General features: G+C 38.9%; 1 protein-coding gene across 1 annotated transcript in view; it reads left to right on the top strand.

The window, feature by feature from the left end:
• The window catches only part of galnt10 (UDP-N-acetyl-alpha-D-galactosamine:polypeptide N-acetylgalactosaminyltransferase 10 (GalNAc-T10)), a 77,094-nt gene that overhangs the window by 45,781 nt on the left and 7,824 nt on the right, over positions 1 to 23,489 (top strand). The window contains exons 4-7 of the mRNA XM_084730043.1: positions 5,298 to 5,415; positions 13,448 to 13,555; positions 21,421 to 21,642; positions 22,465 to 22,581. Of these exons, the coding sequence (XP_084586169.1) occupies positions 5,298 to 5,415; positions 13,448 to 13,555; positions 21,421 to 21,642; positions 22,465 to 22,581 (565 nt within the window). The remainder of the gene's footprint in view (positions 1 to 5,297; positions 5,416 to 13,447; positions 13,556 to 21,420; positions 21,643 to 22,464; positions 22,582 to 23,489) is intronic.

The following is a 23,489-nucleotide window of genomic DNA, read 5'->3' as shown; positions in this document are numbered from 1 at the left end:
TGTCAGCCAGTCAGGCAAATCAAATCAGTCAGTGTGACAAACATATTTAAAGAGTTGGAGGGGCAACATTTGTGCCTCCTGAGTCTCCACTCAATCAAGTTTTGTCAAGCCTGAATCGCAGTTTTCTACAGATTTAGAGGAAGGTCTCAGAGGGCAGTCCTCCATATTGTCCATGAGCCTCAAGGTGAGTATCACTAATGTTGAGGATTTAGTGGCATCTAGTGGTGAGCTTGCAGATTGGAAACACCTTGCCTCACTCTCCCATTCCAAAGGTTGTGCCCACAAGGGAAACCATGATCTTTCTCCTAACCCTAATCAAGTCTTTTTTTGTCCCTAAACCTACCCAGTTCTTTACCACTGGGGTATTACATTTTAAAACATAATTTTATTCACAAAGAAGAAACAAAATGTACAAATCTTGAGAGTTGCACAAATCAAGGGATCCCTTCTAGATACAACCCATTCCAAGTGTGTAGGAGAGCCTGTGGTGGCCACAAAAAATGCAAAGGGTCCTATCTAGAGCCGGTGTTTGGTTTGTTCCTTCTGGGCTACTTTAGAAACATGGCGGTGAAACATGGCAGAAGACAACCCGTGCCCTCTGTACAAATAAAGGGGTCATTTTAAGGTAAAAGAGTACAACAATTCTTATTTTCAAGTGATTATACATGAATAAAAAATACTTGTGAATATTATATTTAATTTATGCTTGCATGTAGGCATATGGTAGAAAATAATGCACTGGTTTTGTACATATTTGCACAAAGTGCTTTTTTCCTCTTATGCATTATAAACCCACCTTCCAACAGAAGCTGGCTATGCAGTTAGATTGCTTGATTTTCCAGTCCATACAGTAAATCACTGAGATTTTGGCAGCTTTGGTTGCAGCCCTGTTCTAGGGCTGTAACCCATTAAATCTACTTAATTGATTCTCAACACACTTAAGTTTGTATTTCAATTTCCTGTGAAAAATGCAGGGTATTTAAGAGCAGCAGGAAGGAGAAAGAAATAATGGTTTGGGAAAAAATAACCTGGCTCACAGCAGAAACCAACCCCGGCCCCCTGTGTGAATGTCTTGTGTTTGACCCATGCATCCATCCATTCCTGACCTGTGCTCACCCATAACAGCCCTGATGTAACAGCTCAGATCTGCAGAGCGTTGTATCTAAGAGTCATATATCCAGCCAGAGATTTTGACTGAAACTAAATGTAAAATCTTTAAACTTTACAAAACCTCCAGGATCATAAAGCTCTACTTGCATCTTTTCATTGGCTTTCTGTGGAATTATTCTTAAAAATCTCTTTGGCTTTTTTTTGCTTGGTAACACAGCACATTGAATTTGAATTGAAACAGCCTGAGCCCACCTGTACTGTATGATCACAGATTACCTCAGACTCTCAAGATTTCTTTAGCACAAGAAATAGATGAAAAGATTTTTTTGTCTTTAAGGCCAGAGAAAGGACAAACATGATGGTCAGCCACAACCATCTATCTTCCAGTTTGCACAAAATGCTCTCTAAATAAAGTTTCTCTCTCTTGCGTCTCCTGTTTTCTGCCAGTTGACACTGGTGTCCTGATGAGAGGCTACTCAATACTTTTCTTTCAGTCCCACTCCAGGGAGGAGCTCTCCCTGCTCTCCGAGCTGAGGACCATTATGTCGTTTGGCATCGCAGAGCTTGTCACACCAGTCAGAATTCACAATGGTTCGGATGGTTTAATTGGTTTTGCACTGTGTGAGTGTCTCCAGGTTGCTTAACACATGCAGGCACAAAGAGCAGAACAGGAATAAAGCCCGACTCATCCCACAGCCTGTAAACAGTAATAAAATATCAGACAGAGCCGCATTTCTCTTGATTGAATCCTCTGCGGTCAGAAATAGGTGATTTGTGATTTCCCAGTGTGTGGAATGAGGAAATGGAGCTGTGCAGCATGAGATCATATTTACAGACCTGACTTGAATGTTCAGGGAAAACGAGTTGAGTATATGCAGTGTGCATTAATCAGATGTATGAAGCACAAATCTTCTAGGATATGTAATACAGAGACAGGACCAAGTCACCAATGTGCAAACTGTGCAAGTCAAGTCCCTGCTGTAAGTCTAGTAATAATTCAGTCACACCTGAAATTCTGATGACCATTTCTGCAATCAGGTAAAAGACAGTGGTTATGAAAAGTTTAGACATTTAGAAAAACTGTTGCAGCCTGCTTACACCCCATAAATCTAAGTGATGTTTAACCTTTCATGGCGATCAATGACATCCCTCATAAATGAACAACCATGGAGAGTGGGGCTCTGAAATTATAATAATGCCTTATAGCTCTGAAGGGCTCTAAAGCAAAAACAGAAGTACAGCACATAAAATTTACATCATGTTTAAGCTTCCTGCCCCGACTCCCCTTCAGGAGAAACACACAGTTTCTGCTTGGCTTATTAAGACATCCGTCCATGGTGCTTCTTATGAGACACTGCACACTGCTGTTCTCTTCTTACTGCTGTCATCAACAACATAATTCTTGAATCCAAATTTTATTATTTCTGGTCTAGCTGCTGCCATGATAGCTGCCTCATGCATTAGCCTCTGCTGGTCTGCCTAGAAATAATGCAAATATTTAATTTTAAAAAGAGTCGTCAGTCTCAAGTCTTAATTTAAGTCTCAAATCATGAATAACAAGTATTTTGTCAACGTTAGTCAAGCCTCAAGTGCTCAGATTTGTGACTTAAGTCCCTCACGTCTGATTTGATGGCCTCAGCGGCAGGGCTTAGACTCTACTAAGCTGAAAACACAGAACTAACCACAGTTGAAAATTCATTGTTTATTGTATTGTTTCTCAGCAGGGGTGACATCTCCATCCCCCAGAGATCATGGGGGTTCGCTGGAGGCAATATTTTTTGAAAGGGGAGGCGTTTAAGTGTTCATGGGGGGGCGTTTGGCGAGTTTCGACCAAGTTTAATGGGATGATTTGACTATGAGAACTTGCAAATACTTGAAATGCGCCGTCTGAAACTGACCTTACATCAATGCGACTGGACGAGACAGAGTATCATCTCCATAGCAACAACTCTGTACTTCTGTCCTAACTGCCTGCCAGTCTGCTATTTTTGTAGCTGGATATAATTTGTAGTGATTTTTCCCTTCAGTGTTTGAGAACCGTTTCATCCCGTTGTGAATTTTTGATTCGTCATCTCTGGGAGAAGCTTTTTCTTGCATTCCTGAGAACAGGGAGCAGGGATTCAGCCAGGTCCTCCACATGCTGTCCAAGTACTGCAATCACTTCACAGCTAACAAAGGAAGAAAACTAGACTTTTAGATAATTCTTTCACATTCACAGTAATGTTTTTTAATATGAATTTTTCCCTAAGAAATTAATGAATAAACTAAACTAAAAACTTCTCTGATGCACTACTGCTGAAGCTGAATTCTCTGCAACTTGCAGTGAAAAAAATTGGCAGAAACCACAGACCTCAGGGCTCACAATAACTTTCAAAGCAATTTAGCATATTTCCTGTAAAAGTTATGATAAATAGCCCTGCAATATTCCAATTATGTAATAATATTAATAACATTATATTTTTCCTTGGTAGGCTGCAGTTGTCAATAAGAGTGCTTCTTGTTTAGCATTTTGGATGGGCTTGGAGACATTTTTGAAGTTTGAATTTTAAATTTCAGCTGCATTTGTTTGACACTATTTCAATTTTGCTCCCTGGAAAACTGATATCGATGATATTCCAACCGTCCAGTTAAATCAAATCCATCATTTGGCATTCAGTGACAATATAGCACAATGATAATCAACATTAATATTCATGGGAGGCAGTCGGCCTACATTTTATTTAATGGAGGGCGGTAAGGGACCTGGATAATGGATAGGGAGACACTGGCCCAAAAAAGGTTGAGAAGGGCTGGTTTATTGAATTTAATTTAATTAATATCTACGGATCAACAGGGTAGATCGGTTCATTGGCAGAGCATCAAGTGATACTCCAGCCAAAATGTTGTTATTAAATACTCATCTCCTGTAGACATGAAAGTTGGCAGTCAGTAGTGTCATCATTTCATCAGTTTCCAATAAAACTTAATATTGATATGAGAGAAAAACATAAATACCATGAAAACATTATTTGGACTACTCCTCTGTTGACAAATGTCCCTTGTATGTTGGAGGAAAAGAGGAATATAAATATGCCTGGATATTGTGTTTTTCTTTGGCATTATTTTAATTTGGTTTGATTGATTCATTAGTGTATGAAATCCCAATTTATTGCTTACAATAAAGCACTGAGTGTTTATTGTATAGGGAGAAGTGACGGATTTACTAATGGGATTAGTTTCACACGCTCACTCTCACTCCTTTTCACCAAATTAGCTTTCATTCTTGAACCTGTCAAGTTCAAGATTCTTGCAACCTTGATGCCATCTAGCATCCAACCTGTCTTTTGCCAGTTTTGAGCTGAATCGTTGTATCAAGGATTTGTCTTCAATGGAGGCCACCGCACAATACACAACAACCTGTTGAATATGACATGCTCATTTTGGTTTGCTCTTCAGCTCAAGGGAAACACGCTATTTGTTGGTTTCAGCTGGGAAGTACCTTTTCTAACCCAATTTATTTTTGGCTTGTCTTCCTCAGTGAGTTAGAGTGATGGAGAATACTAAGAGAAAGAAATACCAAACAAATTTCAGACATCCTGGAACAAGAAAATTCCTTTTCTTCCGAAAGATTTAAACAAACGGGGGACATTTTTTTTGAGAGCAAATTACCAAACATACCCTGAGAAAAACATCTGCATCTGTTTACCAAAAAATGTGTAAATATAATTTTGTTATTTTTATTTTTTTAAAAGTCGCCAGAATGCAGGAAATAAAGTCTATGAAACTCAACTTTTTTTTCTGGAGGAAAAACCTCCATACCCCACACTTCTGCCTATTTTTAAGGTCTCCAAAAGTTGGCAAGTATTCTTGCAAATATCCAATAAGCCCAACTGTTGAAAATCTACAACTAGTCAGAAATCTCATCCTCATCTCTCAAGTAGAGCTGTGCAGTGTGTTGATGCAATATCATGTCATTAGAGTAGATTATTTTATGGGATTTAGGTAACATGGATATAAAGATGTAACTTTAAATGCCCTCTGCACCTCTATTATAAACCTTGTTTTTAATTTTTAAACTTTGTGTGATTACAGCTGAGAGTAGAGAAGAAGATGGATAGAAAACTTTGACAAATGGAGTTCACCACTAAAACATAGTGTCATTTTTTTTGTCTCTAAAGTAATCGTGTGTGACCTTTTGTGTCTTTCAGGTCTCCAGTGATGGCAGGTGGACTGTTCGCTGTGGACAGGAAGTGGTTCTGGGAGCTGGGTGGATACGACACGGGTCTGGAGATCTGGGGAGGAGAGCAGTACGAGATCTCCTTCAAGGTAAAACATGAAACGTGTCACCACCGCACAAAGACCGACAGTGAAGGGTTGGTTAGTGACAAAAGCTACCGCCATATACATCACCTGCCATCAGATTAGCCGATAGCAAAATTCAAATGTAATAGCTGCGTTTCAACCAGTAGAGGGCAGTCACATTTCAGTTCAATTCAAAAACACTAATAAAAGACCATTTATTTATTTATGTATTTATTTATTTATTTATTTATTTATTTATCTATCTATCTATCTATCTGGATCCCCAGTAGCCACTACCAAAATAGCAAATACTCTTCCTGGGGTTCACACAAGCAAAAAAAATATATATATATATATATCATAAAATCATAATGTAAAACAATTAAAAATACAAGGCAAAAAGAGACAAAACAACAAAAGAAATTCCAATAACCAGTTAACAACAAATCAACACCAATAAAACTATTCATGATGATAACTGTGATCCGTGATACTACCACTAAAAACAGCGCACACAGTGACTGAGAAAATAAAGTGAAAATAAAATGATACATGACGAAGAAAGTTCCTCATCAGTGATTATGTAGCCAAACATGTCCTATTTGAATATACACTGTTTTTCGGCTGAAAAGAAGTGGTTTGAGGGTTTAGTGTCTCTTAAAACTTGACGTTCAGTGTCACTGCTGCTCTGGTGAAGCGTGAAGTTCAAACTTAATATCTCTATTGGAGTTTCAATTCACATACAAGGCAAGAGACAAGAGTGTGTTTTTATGTTTCTATAGCAACACCTTATTTTGAGGGGGGAAAAAAAGCATTGTTAGGATTGTACTGGTTCTCCCATGAACCCACTTTCCCTGAGTGATCCATAACGAGTGCTTGCTGTATGAAGTCGTAGGCTCCTCCAGAGGATCACTGATATGGACTCATCGTATTACTATTATGGGCTGTTCTGTCACAGTTGAACTTTGCTAACATTTACTGGATTTTAAGATGTTTTTGGCATCCATTCCACCGAGGCCAAATGCCCCGTTTCACAATGTTAAAGAAAGTGAAAAATAATTTGTGTATCTGCCCCACAATTTGGATCCGCTCCAGAGATCTAATGTGTTCTTCCTCGGCCCCTGCTGCACCCCTCCTCTGTAATTTACCCATAATCCTTATTAACAAATGGCACCAAAAACGTAACCTCCTTGGCAGAGGTAATTATGGGAGAGTGTTGATTGTTAAATTGATTACAATTGGCTATGTATCCAGTAATTTTGTTCATGTTATCTATATCTTTTCCATGATTATTTTACATTCTTACATTCGCACTTGTAGTATACAGTTGTAGCTATTCTTATTATAAAGTATAGTCTTGATTTTGAGAGAAAATATTTGATTGTTCCTGTAATTACCCATGTTATTTGAAATACCCAGCTCCACTCAAAAGGCTTTCATGTTCTGCTCCTGGCAGAATTTCAGCAGTTGTTGGATGTTTGTACACATGATGTATGTTCAAGTTTCCTCCAGAGCTCCTTCTGCTTAACAGGCAATTACTGATTTTTGAGCTCAGATGCATCTTAAAATGTCTATTTTGACGAGTAATTTCTTTTTTTAAGGAGGAAATTGTGTGTTCCATATGTTTCTCCTAATGTTTTCTTTGATTATCCACAGCTCTTTAACTAAATAGCTAAAAAAAATTGTTGAGTCCATGAAACATTCCTCACCACCGTCTACGCTCTCGATGCAACATGCTCTGCTGGCTGATACATCATAACCAGAATACTGTGTTAGATAATGCTTTTGCCTGGTGATTCAGTATGAATTATTCTATAGTGCAGCCGTAACTGTTTGCGACTTGTCCAGCATGTTAAGGACTCGTCTCCCCCTCCTGCTGCCTCTGTCTGTGAGCTCTGAACAGACACAACAGCCAGTCACAATAATTGAATTCTGGTTTGAATGAGTAAGGACTTTTGTCGTCTCACTCAATTGAGCACAAAGGCCACTGCTGGGTAGTTTGATTTGATTGGACATATGCTGCGGTGCGATAGTAAGTGTTGTTTCCAGTGGAGTGGATTTGTTTGTTTATAAAAATTGAGCATCCAAATCAAATTGGGTGTCAAAATTGTTTTACCTTCTACTCCGTCTTCATATTAATGCATACTCTTTACTCTATTTTTTAATTGATAACTGAAATATTAGTGATTCAGCACATACTGTGGGACATGCATGAAAGCTTTGACATGTGCTGGTTTAAACAGGACCAGATGATTTACTGCGAAGGATTTTTCTTTTACAGAGGCAACAGCAGGAGTGTAAAAGAGCAGATGGCGAGCAGGGACTGTAGTCATCTCTTAAAAGATCTCCTCCACCCAAAAATGTGTTATTCTGACATTTATGTCCCCTAAAACGTCTGACCTTGACTACACTGACTTATATTTGTTTTCATATTTATCCTCTGAAAGGGCTGAAGTCTGTGTACTTCCCTAAAATATGAGATAAAGTCCTGCACCGGCTGATCCGCAAAAACGTTGTGTAACTGATAAAAAGCATATTTATATAAATTCACGGGTGCGCGCACGAGTAAAAATGAACTGATTGAAAATGACTGTGCAGTATTTTTAACATTTGCATCCCCAGTTGGTAGGATTTTATTGTAAAAGCCTACAACATAACCTTTGCGATGTTGGCTAGTCGATAACTAAAATGGATGAGATACAGGGAGGAGGATAATGGAGGATACAAAATTGTGGACAATGCATCGCCGAAGACAGACGCTGGGGAGGATTTTGCTGTGCTCAAAGACTGTGAGAATAAACTTGGTCAAAAGTGTCAAAAGTATTAGCTTTTCATAGCCACAAGCAAGGCTTTTCATCTCTATGGAAACACACTGACAGCTGTAGGAGCACTGGTGCTGCACCAGTCGAGAACACAAGCCAATGACTGTGTGTGTTTAATCACTGGTCGGGTGACCCAGCTATTACGTTAATGGTTCTGGACAAGTGAGGAATCTGAGCAGGTCAGCTCTGGTTCTCAGCTCTGTGGGTGCAGGTGGGGGCAGGTTTGCAAAACTGGACCCATGCAAGACTGAGATTCGATCATACCCTGGGCAAGACAGATCTGACATAAGAAATTTGAAACCCAGCCGCTGCCAAACTGTGGCGTTTTCTCGCCAAAACACAATGTGGGTCACACCGCGGCCTAATGGACATATTGATGCATTTCCTTCCATGTACATGTAGCAAATCAAAATTGTGGAATAGAAAAAAACCTGCTCGCTGTCTGTTTCCTCCCTGTCTTTGATGGGCCACTGCTATGTTTCTTTAGCCTGGGAACCAGAACCAGACAAACTCACATTTCATTTGCTCCAGCTGGAGATTTTCACAAGTCCTGGATCTCTTCGGGCCAATCACAACCATTTATTCAATATGAGCCAGGATTGATACGAGGACTGACAGAGGAGTGTCACTGGTGCAGATTTGAAAAGTCAGACGTTTTGAGTGCAAAACACCAGTCTCACAAAACTCAGAACAAACTGTCAAACTAGGCAGTGCTGATCTAATATGAGTCAAGATTCTGTGACTGCATTGCCTATTTCTCTTAAATGTTTTCAGATTACATTGGTGTCCTGTTTAGCTGTAATCTGAGGATGTCTGTGTCAGGCCGCCATTTTCTTCCTGCATGAAAACAGACCAAGCACCGCCCCGGTCATGTTTCGTTAGGGCTACATGGCACGTTTCTGTCTCTGATTGGTTTTAGGTCTAGTCAGTTATCGCCAAAGGCATTTTGGTCTGTTCCCATTGATAAAGCCCCTTGGCAATTAAGAATGGACTGAGAGATTCCAAACAAATTTACATTTTTGATTTCTTGATTTTTTTTTATTTCTTAGCCACCACCAGCTTTTGATCAGTATAAAACTACCTCCAACAGGTTCTCCTTTCTCTTTTAGACTCATAAAGGAAACCATGGCAGGGTTTAAAGTTATTCAGATGGTCTCAAGTGGAACATAATAACAGGTCATTAATTAGAGTGAGAGTTGCAAGTAGCAAGTTCACTACGGGACGTTCCTTAAAGTCATTCACAGATGGCTAACTGCCTCAATAACACAGCAAAGAGTCAGGAACAGTTATATTAAACTTACATTGAAAAAGGAAAATTATGGTGTCATCGTTTATTAACTTTCCAGCAATGTATTTCACAAGCTAGTTAGCAACTTAGCTCTGCACTACTGTATGCTCAGCTGTGATGCTTTCAAGTGCTGCAGAGACTGCCCACTTTTCCCATAATACCTTCTAGTGCTGCGAAATGAAAGTAAACTTAACAAACAGCTGTTTTGTGTTCCAAAATGCTAACGTTATGCTAGCGTTTGTGATGTGTGTGCTCAGAGTGTTATGGTTTATGTTGGTGATTGTCATTTTTGTGCTGGATTAACCATGAGTGAGGTGGCTGTTAGATATCCGGAGGTCAGCTGTATGACTGCACTGTGGGCGTCCTTTGAACTGCTTGACACATACCAAATGTACAAACAGCTTGTTCAGTCGGTTAGCATGAAGTCAAACTGGTGTAAATTTGTGCACCAGATCAGACCAATATAACCTGAAATCAACCCAACCCTAAACCATGTTATTCATTTGCATAACTTCAAAAATGACTGCCAACGGTTGTAGAATATTGGCTGACACCTATAATTGGCTGGTTGTGTCGTTTTAGCCTTCATGGTTTGAGAGGAGTGTATTGTAGAGGTTGTGTGTTCGAGGTGAGTGATAAGACTTTCAATTTAATCTTACGAGTGCCGAACTCAAGCTCTTGATCCCTCCTGCAGCGAGGTGCCCCCGTTATTAAGCTCAAGTGTTTCAGTCAGGGATGAAGACGATGGAAGGGATTGGGGGAGCGGGTCAGACCTTCCCTACAGCGAGATGTGAAGAGGCTGGATTCTATCTGTTATTATCCCCACTTCTGTTTGTCCAAGCTGGAGTGGTGCAACAAATTTGACAAGGAGTAATTGAATTGAAATAGCAGCCAGCTGATGTCGACTCTGGAGGATGAGGAAGAGGAGTGATGGAGAATATCAACAAACTAGAAAATTATCAAGTCCAAATCAAAGTCCTGCAGTCGGGGGAAAGAGCAACATTTTTTTTCCTCTTTATTGATTCACCGAGCTGCCCCTGTGACCAGTCCATGTCCATCATCGCCGAACTCAAGCCTATCGGGGCATCGCAAGTCAATCTGAATAAAAGCACTACAGAGACAAAATCAACTTGAAAAATGTTGGTTATATCCAAGTAGTTTTCCAGACTAGAGCTGAGAGATTCCAGTCACGACAGGAGTAGGAGTAGGTTGCAAGATCAGGCGGTTTGTGGAGGACAGTGTGCTGTGAGGTGGCAAGAGAGGTCAAGGAAAGTATGAATAACCCAGCGTGGTTGTGGTTATAGTGTCACAAGTAGCCTCATATACCAAAGTTTCTGTTTTTGGAAAGTTTAACATGAAGTATTGGATATAATTTAATTAATTTGAATGATGATACTGACCATTAGGGCTGAACTAATGATTTTTTTTTTTATTATCGACCAATCTGCCAATTATTTATATATATTATTTATTATAGTCTATGAAATGTCCAGAAATATTAATACTTTTGTCAAACCAAAACTCCATTCCTCTTCATTTATTATCATAAATGACAAAGAAAAGCAGCAAATCCTTCCATTTAAGAAGCTGGAAACAGGACATATTTAAACAGTTTTGCTTGAAAAATGACTGAAACAACTGATCGATCATCAAAATAGTTGGTGGTTAACTTTCTTTTGATTGACTAATTGATTAATCAACTTATTGTTACTAGGACTGTCATGATTCTCCAAATCCAAGGTTCGATTTGACTTTTGATATCGCTGATGCCCACGCTGCTTTAAAAAGATCTACGTCGATCGTGACATAAAAGCCCGTAAACCATGTTGTTGTCTTTTGAAGTGTTGTTTTATTTGTTGAACATGGGCTGAATGCTGCAAGTAGGCGAGGTTGGAGAGTAAAAATAAATAATACTTGGGAGTTTTGTGATTCTGCCTTTGATTTTGATTCAGTTTTGCTCAGTTTGATTTAATATTGAAATAGAGGTCCCCCTGATCATTACAGCTCTACTGACAATGAGCACAATCAACTGAAAAAGGGATCAAATTGGTGATTTGTTCTTAAGAACTACCAGAGAGTTTGTAAGAACCTCATGAAACACAAAGGTGCACAACTTTTTTCACCTTTTTTAATGTATGAGGCAGCCATCTGTTTCCATTTATCTGTCTAAGATTAAGTGACTACTGTTCAAACAAGTAATCAGCAAAAAAAAGTCAATTTTGATAATTGATTTATCATTTAAGTCAAAATACCAAAAAAAATCACTGGTTCCATGGTCCATTCATACACGTAACAATTAATTAATCATTTAAAAAATATTTCTAAAATTTTACTGTAAGATCATCAGTTTTTGTGTGCATCAATTTTGTTGTGCCAGATGGTTTGTTACACAGATCCACTGACAGCTGACATTGTGTTTTGTTGCTGTTGTCATACCGAAGCCACACCTATAGCTGTCAGTAGCTCTTCGTAGGACGGCCACAGGCCCATTAACTTAAAGGTGAATTAAACAATTCTGCGTTCTGGAACAAGACTCAACAATCAACTATTTCACCGACCTGTTACCGGCCAAAGTCTCCCAACACGATCTCTATTTTCTAAAGCTAGAAAACAGAGCGAGGAGGAGGAGGAGGAGGAGGAGGAGGAGGAGGAGCCGAGGTTTAGTCCTCTCTAGTACCACTTGAATTACATTATGCTTAAAAGATATTATGGAACTTTTGCCCAGTGACGGCAAAAATAAATTGCCTCCCCCAACTTTAAAGCCTGACAAGATGGATTCTCGTGATCTTGTCAATCCTGCAGCCTTGAAAGTTATGATAGTGCAGCTTAAATGCAGATAGATGATAGTCGTTGTAATGTAACTTTGAATACAATACAATTCATAGTAGTATTAGCATGTTATCTCTGATGGCCTATCATGATCAGTTAAAGTAAATATATTACAGATTTCTCATTTAAGCAATTTGTGAGTTTTAATAAGCTATTTGATTTTTAAGACTGTACTGTGAGGAGCAGTATGAAAAATAGGCTTTGCAACTGGAATAGCTGTGATGTGACTTGCTAGCTTGTAGTAACTGTGAAACAGTTAAAAATAGTGGTGGTGATGATGATGATGGTCCTCTTAGTTCAGTTTGATACCTGCCTAAACAAGAGAGCTGAGCTATGTCACACTTTCAACACGAGCTGTGTGCTGGCACGGGTTTCTTTGAGTACTGAGAGTGGAAATCTCGAAGAGCTCACACACACTTTTAATATCTGACCTTCTGACCTCGGGCTGATTAAAGTCTAAAGCGAAACATCACCCGAAATCTGTCTTTAAAAATTCAAACACTGTCACCCCGTAGACTTGAAAGGTGCCTCTGCCTTCCTAAAGTAGCAGAACAAATCCAATTTCCGTCTTTGTCATTTAGCTAAGCATGATTGACTCGTCTTGTTCTCTTTGATGTCATTTACTCTCTCTGGTGTCTCTGCAGTCTAGAAACACATGAACTTAAGAGGCACTTTGTGGAGTTGTTTTGACTGGTGCTCTCACTCCTGCACTCTTCACAGAAGATGATTAATATCTGCAGTCCTCTCAGCTTGTCTAACCTCATGATATTAATCTATCACATGAAGTCTGACTGTACATTTCTACTCGGACTTCTACTCTCTTTCTTTTTTCCCTCAGCCGACAGACTTCATGTCCCTCTGCACTCCTTCCATCTTTCCCTGTCTTTACATCCCTTATTTCCTGTTTTGCTTTGTCTTCATTACCCCTTTCCACGCTTTGTTTTTCTCCCACTGTTTGTTTCGTCTCTCCTAGTGTTTGTCCTTGTCAGCTCTTCTGATTTTCATACTGTTCAGTTACACAAACACCAGTGCAGCAGCTTTGACCGAACCCTCCCTCTGATATCATATTTATCACTGCTGAATCTCCCTCTCCCTCTCTCTCTCTGTGTCTCTGCAGGTGTGGATGTGTGGTGGTCGCATGGAGGACATACCTTGCTCCAGGGTAGGGCACATCTACAGGAAGTACGTCCCCTACAAGGTTCCCGGTGGGGTCAGCCTGGCCAGGGTGAGTCTCAGATGATTTCACAGCATGTTAATGTGGACACGAGGACTTTCTTTGCAGAATATTGGCTTGTAGGAAAAAAGCTTTTTTACAGCTTTATTTCCATTTCTGGTTTGCTGCCTTTGCTCTTTTTTCCATTCAAACATCTAATGACTGCAGACAATTAAAAGGTATGACAGGCACTTTCAGCTAAAAGTAAATAAATTTTTTTCACATTCCATGGATTCTACTCAAGCTAGTCATTTAGATTAGAAGAAGAAACATGCTAGAAGCTGCAGCTAGACTGCAGAAGTAGTTTTTGTTTTTGAGGATGGAACAATTTCACACAAATACAGGAAGGCCAGACCGATACAATTTATTTACTTATTTATTTTACAATTCAATGTTAAGACTTTTATATTACTGATTTCTGAAGCACTTTCTAAGCAATAAAAAAGGAGTTAATATTTATCTGACTGCTTGTATTCGTTGATGAAAAAGTAGTCGTGCAGTAATATAGAAAATTGAGGATGCAATACATCATGATGCATCATGAAATTGAATCAAATCGAATCTTTGACAGGATAATCGTAATCGAATCAAATTATGAGACCAGTAAAGATGCACAGCCCTAATGATAACCTACCTTTACTTACTTACTTACCTTTGTGCCAACTAGGGTTGGGCCGATGGACGATTCTTTAAGAGTCTGATATTCTTTCACTATGTCTCTATGATGTGTTCATTTTATTTTCAAAGGAATGAAGTTTGGTAGACATTACCCAACCCTACTGCCTACAGCATCAGTTCTGGTGTGATTGTGTCCCTTTCAGAAGCTTTGTAATCCAGCCTTGGAAGCTGCTGTTGTTGTTGATGATGCCTTAGGTTGAATTTGTTGACCAATCAGAGGCTGTGTTCCTGATTTGTCATATGTGACAGTGCATATCCATAGATGATCGCTGTTCCAAAATGCATTGCGCAGCTGTACAACACTAGAAAGAAAATTTGCTGTTAAGACAGTAATGAGCATCATATGACTGTGGTATTGCAGTTATCGTCACCACCCTAGTCTGGAGTGATGGAGAAGTGACCTCAGTAGACCTCCTCAGCACTCTCCTCATCTGTGGTTGAGACTTAAGTGGCCCAAGGCTGTGTTAGTCACCACTGTAGACTGTAGATAAAGAGAGATGATGTGCCTCCACTTCGTCTCATTGTGCAAAAATGAAGCCAAAATATCTCAGATACGAGTGCTGTCATCTTCACGCTTGTGATGTCACTTGAAGCCAGAGTCAGCACAGTGGTGATCAGAGATGGAGCTGCAGTGTGGAGCCCCCATCCACACAGCCGGCCGACTCAATTGTGAGCAGGGCTCATCAGAGTGTGAAATCCCCTTTTTATAGCATCAAATAACCAATTAAAACCAAACTGATCAGAAAAATGAACTAATCAGCGTGATAAGCATTACCTAAAATGACAGAAACCATACTGGGGAAACTAAGACAGTGGGGGCAGGATTTATGACCTGTACTGCAGCCATTTGCCAGGGGATGATCGAGATGTTTTTGCTTCATTTTTGAGGAGCTGTCACAACATCCATCTTCATTAATCATCACCACTAACATCTAAATCTCTGACAGAACTGTCAGCGGTCTTGGTTGCATTGTGCCTGATGTAAGCGTGAGGAGAAAAGAATTCATGGCACAAAAAATGTATTATCTCCGGTTTTACTGCGTTAATTTCATTTTTTAATATTACTGTTCATCATCACTACAATGTCAAATCAGTGAGGTATTCTTTTTAAATTAAAAAAGAGTAAGATTTAAAAGAAAAATGTTGATTCCGTATCCAAACAGTGATGCTGTATCAGCACTGGTAGCAAAAATGATTCAAGTGCTGACTAGTAAAGTTTTTTTGTAATTTGGGTAAAGTGACACTTTAATCACCATTTCAGTTCGTATTTGCATTGAGCACCATAGTGATGCTGACTCATAGTTTTAGCACCTTTTATATCTTTCAACCTGCAGTGCACGTATCAAACTCATGTATCCACAATGTCCAACCTGCAGTTTTCCACTAATGAGCTCGAGATTCTTGATTCCATGTGAGCTTTAACACTTCAACACAGTATGAGACGTTTTTAAAAAAAAACTAAAAACTGTTCATCTGGCCTGTAGCTGAGTGCTATTCATTATGCATGACTCAGTCTGACACCTGCCTCTGTTTGGCTCAGCTGAATATGTAATTAAACCTCTTGGCCTTTGTTTTTGCCTTGTCGGTCTGACCATTAGCCCCTCACTGAGGCTGTATTGAATGCTGATATCAAACAGGCAGCAGGTTTAACAATACAGAAATACTTACTGTACCTCAGGCTGTTTTGTCCCCTGCGTCCTTCTCTGCATGGTTTTAAGACGTATAAATACATAAGTGGGCTTTCCCTTTGAGCTGACTTGCTTCAGTTGACTGGATGACTGTTCAGTATCGTCAGGAATAGATGAGACAGTAGTCGAGATAATTATACTGTGTATCTTGATTAAAAATTCAAACCATTATGATATAATTTGGATTATTACTGGCATCATTGCAGTTAGGGACACTGAATAGAGAGCTCATTTTTCCACACGATGTGGGCTGAACTCACTGTCATACTGTTAAATATACATTTTAGCTCAGCTGATGGTGAAGAAAACAGTTATTTTCTGCAAAAACAGATGAACAGAGCTGCATCTTCCATCAAAGAAGACAATCTGAGGTACTGGAACACCTCTTTTAAGTCTGTTATCACAAAGGTGCAACTATTTGAATATTTTGAAAAGCCAGACGGGTCAGACAGCTGTAGATAGAAGAGAAAATGCCATAAATGCAAAGAGTTTTATTGATCGGAGCAGACAGAGTCTGAAGAAGGAGAACTCAGAAAGGTTTTGTTGGTGACTGGAAGAAGAGGAGAAAAAAAAGGAGATTCAGCCATTTTCTTGGTGTTTTTGGCATTTTAATCCTGACGAAAAAGGGGTTTGGGTTGGAGGTGATGTGTTCAGCTTGATGAGATGAAGAGAAGTGATCCAGTTTAATGACTTTATGTAACATTTAATGATCAGATACCAAAACACTTCATAGTGCCTGATAACACCACGAGACAGCTCTGGATGGTTATCACAGCTACAATCTTTTTTTTTCCTTCCGTGTCGAATTCAGTGACTCGCAGGACGGCGTTACGATGTGTTGCATCAAGAGTTCAGCCAGGTTCAACATTTTTTTGCCGGATGTGTTAGCAAAGAAGTGACGGGCCTGACTTTTTCACACTGTGCGGGGTAAAGGTTTGTCGGAAGGCAGAATCAATAGCGCTGATTGGGTGACATTCACAAATGCTTTAATACATCAGACCGGCAGCATGTTATCAACCCCCAGCGGCCAAGGCTACGCTCCCTTTAGCGGAGAGATCATGGTTTGATGTAGCGAGAGAGGCAGGAAAATGCTGGAAAGCTGCTGTGTGGCAGATTGTAAAACAAATATACATACAAATCTGTCAAAATCTCTGGTTCCTGAAAAAGTAAAGATGTGGGTGAAGGGATGTCTGAGCCTCCAGAGAACAGTTGTTATTTATTTTGGCAGCAGTGTAAATTCCTTTTTGTCATTTAAATTATCCCGAGTAAGACAACAGAATCAACCGTATAAGTAATAAGTGTTCTTCACGTTGAGATTTGAGGCATGTAAGATACATGACAATTCACTGACAGTGTGGTAAACAGCTGAATGATGCTGGTGACAGTTACTGATTGATAGTTTGAGTAGGAGGCTGATGTTCAGTCAAAACTCTCGTCTCTAACTAACCCATCCTAGATCAAACAGTTGTCTTTTATATGTTCTGTTATTTACAGACAGCACTTAGCCTAACTATATCCACTAATTCAGTGGTTCCCAACCTTTCTTCCTTGGAGAACCCCCTACTTGTATCTAAGGAAAGCTGAGCCCCCTCCCAGCCGAAACAGATTTTGTAAACTGCAGCACTTGTACAGGTGCTGGAAATCCTTGAAAACACTTAAAATTCGATGTTTTCAAGGTTTGAAAAATGCGTGGGTTTTGGATAAAGTGCTTGAAACCACTTGAAATAGTAATCAGATTACTTTCATAATAAATTGCTGCCTTACTGAAGTAGTTAATAAAAGCTAACTTTTTAGATAAAGATATGAAAAAGTCAGACATTTGCTGAGCCACATTGTACAGGAAGTTAATGATTAATCATTTATCAATTGATTGCCAAATTACGGATTAAACATGTATTAATTGATAATTGACCAACAGTCTAGAAATGGCATTAACTGCGCCTCAGTGACTTTGTTTTGTCTGGTGGAGCCAGTCATTGGATATGGAAACTTGAAATTAAACTTAAAATAAGGAAAAAAGAGAGAAAAAACAAGAAAAAGTTCAAATGAAAAAATAGTTTTAATGACTGATCAAGTAATCAATTGTTAGTATTTTCAACTATTGGTTAAGGAAAATATACAAAATCTGTAGCCCTTATAGGTAGAGAAGTCTATTTACAGACAGGTAGCATATTATTAAACTTTCTGTTGCAAAACATAATTTTGGTTGATAAAAGCACAGTAACATCTGATTTAATGTGATAATGAGGTGAAATGATCATTTTTTTGAATATAAATATGTCAATTAGCAGCTGTAATTTGCATGAAAAGCTTGAAAATGCTTCAATTCAACTCTGGAAAATATGTATAAACATGACTGTGACTGCTGAACACTCGGGTACAGACAAGCTCAGGTTGCTTTTAAAGGGGTTATTATAAATATATTTATAGTAAGACCACAGAGACTCAGCGTTATGGATCTTTATTTCAGTTCTCAGCTCGCTGGTCAGCTTTCCATCCTCCAACTTTTCTTGTTCACTTTAACTGCTCTCATAGTGACATTTTCAGTGTGAGAGCTGTAAAAAAACAACTGTTTTTGAATGCATCGTCATATGGGAGACTGCTGCATTGATTTCATCCTTTTTCAAAATGTTTTTTTTTTTTTTTTGCCAGTGTCTCAGCTTTATGGAACTAATTCGCTGGAGAACTCTTTTAAGGGAGCTCAACAAAGAGTTTGGTTAGCGTAAGGTTTTAGTCACGGTTCACCAAGAGATGCTTCAGTCATGGTCGAAAAATTCTTTGCCTGAGGTGAGAATCATCCCCAGTGTTTTCCTTTTTTAATACAAACTATTGTAGATTTTATAGGCATTTCTCACCCATGTAATCATTTCATGGGGAGGAAAATAGTTTTCTTTAAATGAATTTATAGTTAGCCTACCATATTACCAAACACCACCAACACATCCGTGCCTTCAGCAGATACCTTTGGGTCCGGTCAACATCACAGGAGACAGAACCACTGAACTCCACTTCACCTGGAAGGTGCTAGATTCGCTGCAGGCAATAAGCTATGCCACAGGGAGTGTGTGTGTGTGTGTGTGTGTGTGTGTGTGTGTGTGTGTGTGTGTGTGTAGCTGGAGGCTTTTTTCTTCTACATCTGTACTTCCAAAGGCCAGAAGATTTGTATTTATACCTTTCCTGGGAGGCTTGCTGAACCTGTATTCTCATTCACTTCAACATCCATACCTCCAAGGCTGCTACCATCTGTATTCTCACACATGCATCCGTACCTCCGAGGCTGACAGACTGTTTTTTTTTTAGTCTTCTACACCTCACAGGCTTCGGATGGATGGATTTCCCATTGCTTGGGTGTAAATCTTTTATGTTTGCAATTGTCTGAGCTTAAAGAGGCTGTTGAAGAAGATATCTGCCCTGCAGTTGTCACTCAGTCAGTCACTTACTTGTCTTTTTTTTAATGATGAAATTAAATGTTTTTTAGTCTCTGAAAGAGCCAGTGAAACCAAATGTCAAACACTTTTTGTATATCATGTGAAGTCTTTGCACATATAACGTTCAGCATGAAATTGCAGTTTTTTTAAAGCTCCATTTGATGTTATCTAGTAAAAACCTTTGTGACAAGGATGCAAAATCTAAAGGTGTTAAAATGTGGGAATGGTACAGTTATTATTTTAATGTCATTATCTTGAGATCACAAGTTAATTACTTCATTATTGGAAGTTTGACTTTTGATTCTTTGAGGTTGCTGTCGCTCTTTAGTGTTGAATATTGAAGCCACAGTAGCATTAATGTGTTGTCACTAGCTATTAGTTTGGGTCCACAGAGCAGAATAATTATGTCTGAAAGTTTGAGCACACCTGTCATTTTAAAATGGATCAGTTTGCTGGGATAATATTACTGCGATAGCAATGCTAATTTCCCTTAGCGCATTACTGATAATTCCCATGATGTGTTAGCACTGAGCTAACGGACTGCGCTCTAGACATTTAGTTATGTATAAAATCAGTTCAGCAGATTCAAGAATTGTCCTTATTTTTTTAATCCCTTTATCTTGACATTGCAAGTTAATTATTTTAGTATCAGGATGACAGGTTGTTTTCTCATAAGAATGTGTTAATTTATCTTGATTTAGTTTTTTCAGTGTTTCATTTTGTATTGACTCTGTCACATACATATCCTATGTTTTATTCTTCCAACACTTAAGTGGAACTATATATGACGTTTACTCTGTGAAAAATATTTAGACACCATGTTTTCATTCCCCAGTGGTGCAAGGAGACATACAATATATGTTGTTTGTGGAATATTTTGGGAACAGCTGGGATTTAGAGTAAAGCTGCAGGTTTAAAGAATGCTTTCCATTCATATAGGCCAAATTTTCTTTAGCTGTGGGGATTGTCTTGTGGTATTCATTCACATCAAAATTCAAAAAGTCAAGTTCAAACTGAAGCAAAGAGATCGAGTAATAGGCTGCATCTGTTACAATTAACACGTCAGAGAGAACCAGAGAAAAGAGCAAGCGACACAGAATTTTTGTCTTTTCTGAAGCCACGCTGTAAATTAGCACATAATTGAGTTCAGTGCTGCATCCGCTTTCATGACTGGAGACAAGTTGCTTCTATTTTTTTCATCTCTCGCCTTCTGGGAGACGATGACAGGTCCCGTGTGATGACTGGCCGCCTTTCTGCCGAGCGGCTTTGATCATTCTGTCATGTCAGATCAATCAAAACATCAAGGATGGCAGGATGTAGAGATGATGGCTTTTAGTCTGTGCTTCTGGACATCAAGTCTTCATTGAAACACAAAGGTCTGCTAACAAGCCAGTGGATTTAAGAATTTCAAGTTAATGTGCTCTTTATTGTCTGACACGGAGAGAAAGAATTCAGCTTTAACAACCGCGAGCAGTTATTCACACCACATGATAAAATATCAACAGTTTTATACTTAATTTCTCTGTATTCTGGCATTACTCTTTTGGCATTGCTTTTTCCTTTCATTTCTACTGTGGATGTTAAAGATTACTGACTAATTGAGTAATTCCTGTTAAGGATTACCCATCTTGGTCAGTCTTTCCACTCAATCAAACAAACACCAGTTCTGGTTTGATGGAAATAAATCCTTAATTCACAGAGTTCGATGTGAGAATAGTCTGGCTCTACAGGCGGCTAACTGACAGTCACCTCCACGTCCAAATTAGCAAAATAAAATGACAAAAATTGCCCAACAAAACCAAATTGGCAAGTCAGTTGCTGATAGTCGATATATTTGTCAGATCGTCCTCCCTGATAATTGTAGAAAGATCCATCCACTGAGTGATTTTCTCAGCCATTGTTAAGAAACAAGCCAACAAAACTGTTTGATCACATGTTCAGGGAGTTGATCTGCCTCCACCTAAGCTCCGCCCACAAAAAAAACACATCATGTTAAACAACAGAAAAGGCACCTGTTGTTCTCTGTAACTTCATTGCCTATAATGTAAAATGAAAAAACAAAACTGTTTCGCTCCAATTTCAGAATCTGAAGCGCGTGGCGGAGGTGTGGATGGACGAATACGCTGAATACGTTTACCAGCGTCGCCCGGAGTACCGCCACCTGTCAGCAGGCGACATGACAGTCCAGAAGGAGCTGAGGAACCACCTCAACTGCAAGAACTTCAAGTGGTTCATGAGCGAGGTGGCCTGGGATCTGCCTAAACACTATCCACCGGTGGAGCCTCCTGCTGCTGCGTGGGGAGAGGTACAGTCAGCTCTCACTCCTTAAAGGGACAGTTCACCACAAAGTCAAAACTACAGATTTTTCCTCTTACGTGTGGTGCTTTTTATCCATCTAAATTGTTTTGAAGTGAGTTGGACAGTTTTAGAGATATCAGCTGAAGAGAAGTCTGTCCTCTAGACCTGGGCAATATAGTTGAGAAGTCTGTCATGGTATTAAAGTTTCATATTGATCAATATTGATAATTATCAATTATGTAGGTCATGACTGATGACATGTGTGCTACAAAGTAAGGAAGCGGCTCAGGTGATAAAATGAGTTTATCATATTACCCGTCTTTGTTTAAATAAAATACCTCTTCTATAATCTTCTATAAACTTAATATATATGAAATAATTTGCATGAATAATGGATGTGTAAATAATTTGAATTACTTTCACCACCGTTCCTCCAGCACAGAGAGCTTAATCTTCTTTTAAATTCAGAAATAATTTCTGGGTCATGAAATATCTTATATCTATACATATCTCTCCAAAATAAGTCAGGTGTGATTTTAGGTCATTAATTCAAAAGTTATTTCAATATAACCTTCAGACCAAAAGATCAGGATCATTAGTAACTCAGGAAGCTGTCAGGATGATGCCGGCCAGTTGGATATAATAATCATTTAACTGTCTGGAGATTTGGTCTGATTGCACTGAAGGAGGAGAGAGCACATTTAATCTGACTCTGTTTTATTTTTTATTTTATTTATTTATTTCAAATAGAGACAGTGCACATCAATGAACATTTACATGTGAATATGCAAGATTATAACCTTTGCTGTTGTGTGTGTTTGTGTTGCAGATTCGTAACGTGGGCAGCGGCATGTGTATGGAGAGTAAACACTTTGTATCAGGGAGTCCGATCCGCCTGGAGAGCTGTGTGAAGGGACGGGGCGAGGTGAGCTGGAGCCACGGACAGGTGAGCTGCAAAAACATTAATTAACATGGTAAATGGACTTGTTCAAAACCTTCAGGCTTTAAAATTTAACATCGGGCATTACTAGAAGGAATTCAGTATAAACTAATGACAAAGACATAATTTTGAATTCTCAGTGTCACATGTAAAGCTCATTTGCTTTATTATCCTCAAATGTATTATTTTCCAGATTGTTCAGGGTCCTTTAGAATTGGGTGTCTTTGTTTTGCAAAGTAAGTGAGGTGAGTTTAGTCCAGAATCTTTGCTCTGGACGGCTCCTGTTTTATCCACCTGGAACATCTTGCATTTTGGACGAACTCCTAGTGACGCAACGACGACCCCATTAAAAAGGGACCCACTAACAAATGACTACATCAGGCTATAACTCTGTATCATAAATATACTTTGGAATACACTAGAGCTGCAATCATTAATCAAATAATCGATTATCAATAGATCACCAAATTAATAACCAACTATTCTTTTTAAGTAAAAACAGCAAAAATTCTTTGATATCAGCTTTGTAAATGTAAATATTTTTGGGTTTCTTTACTCCTCTCTGACAGTAAACAGAATATCTTTGGATAATGGCCAAAACAAAAGACATTTGAGGACGATATCTTGGACTTTAGGAGACACTGATCAATTGATCAAGAAAATAATCAACAGATAAAGTGCTGATACAAGTAATCGTTAGTTGCAGCCCTGCAATCCGCTTACCCTAAGTTGTGTTACTGTTCACCCATTTACTTTACTTCTAGTAATCATAAATCATGGTGAGAACAGAACTAGACTAATGATAAGTAGAACAAAGTCTGCAATTCGACAAATTATTCCTTTCTCACTCTTCTGCAACTACCAAGAATGTTTTCTAAAAAAATGTTAAGACAGAAACAAACCAGTCATGAAGG

The sequence above is a fragment of the Lutjanus erythropterus genome, chromosome 11, assembly GCF_056507025.1.
Source record: "Lutjanus erythropterus isolate fLutEry1 chromosome 11, fLutEry1.hap2, whole genome shotgun sequence".
In the NCBI taxonomy this organism is placed as follows: Eukaryota; Metazoa; Chordata; class Actinopteri; order Lutjaniformes; family Lutjanidae; genus Lutjanus; species Lutjanus erythropterus.
The sequence above is the reverse complement of the archived record's forward strand: the minus strand, read 5'-3'. Positions and strand labels throughout refer to the sequence as shown.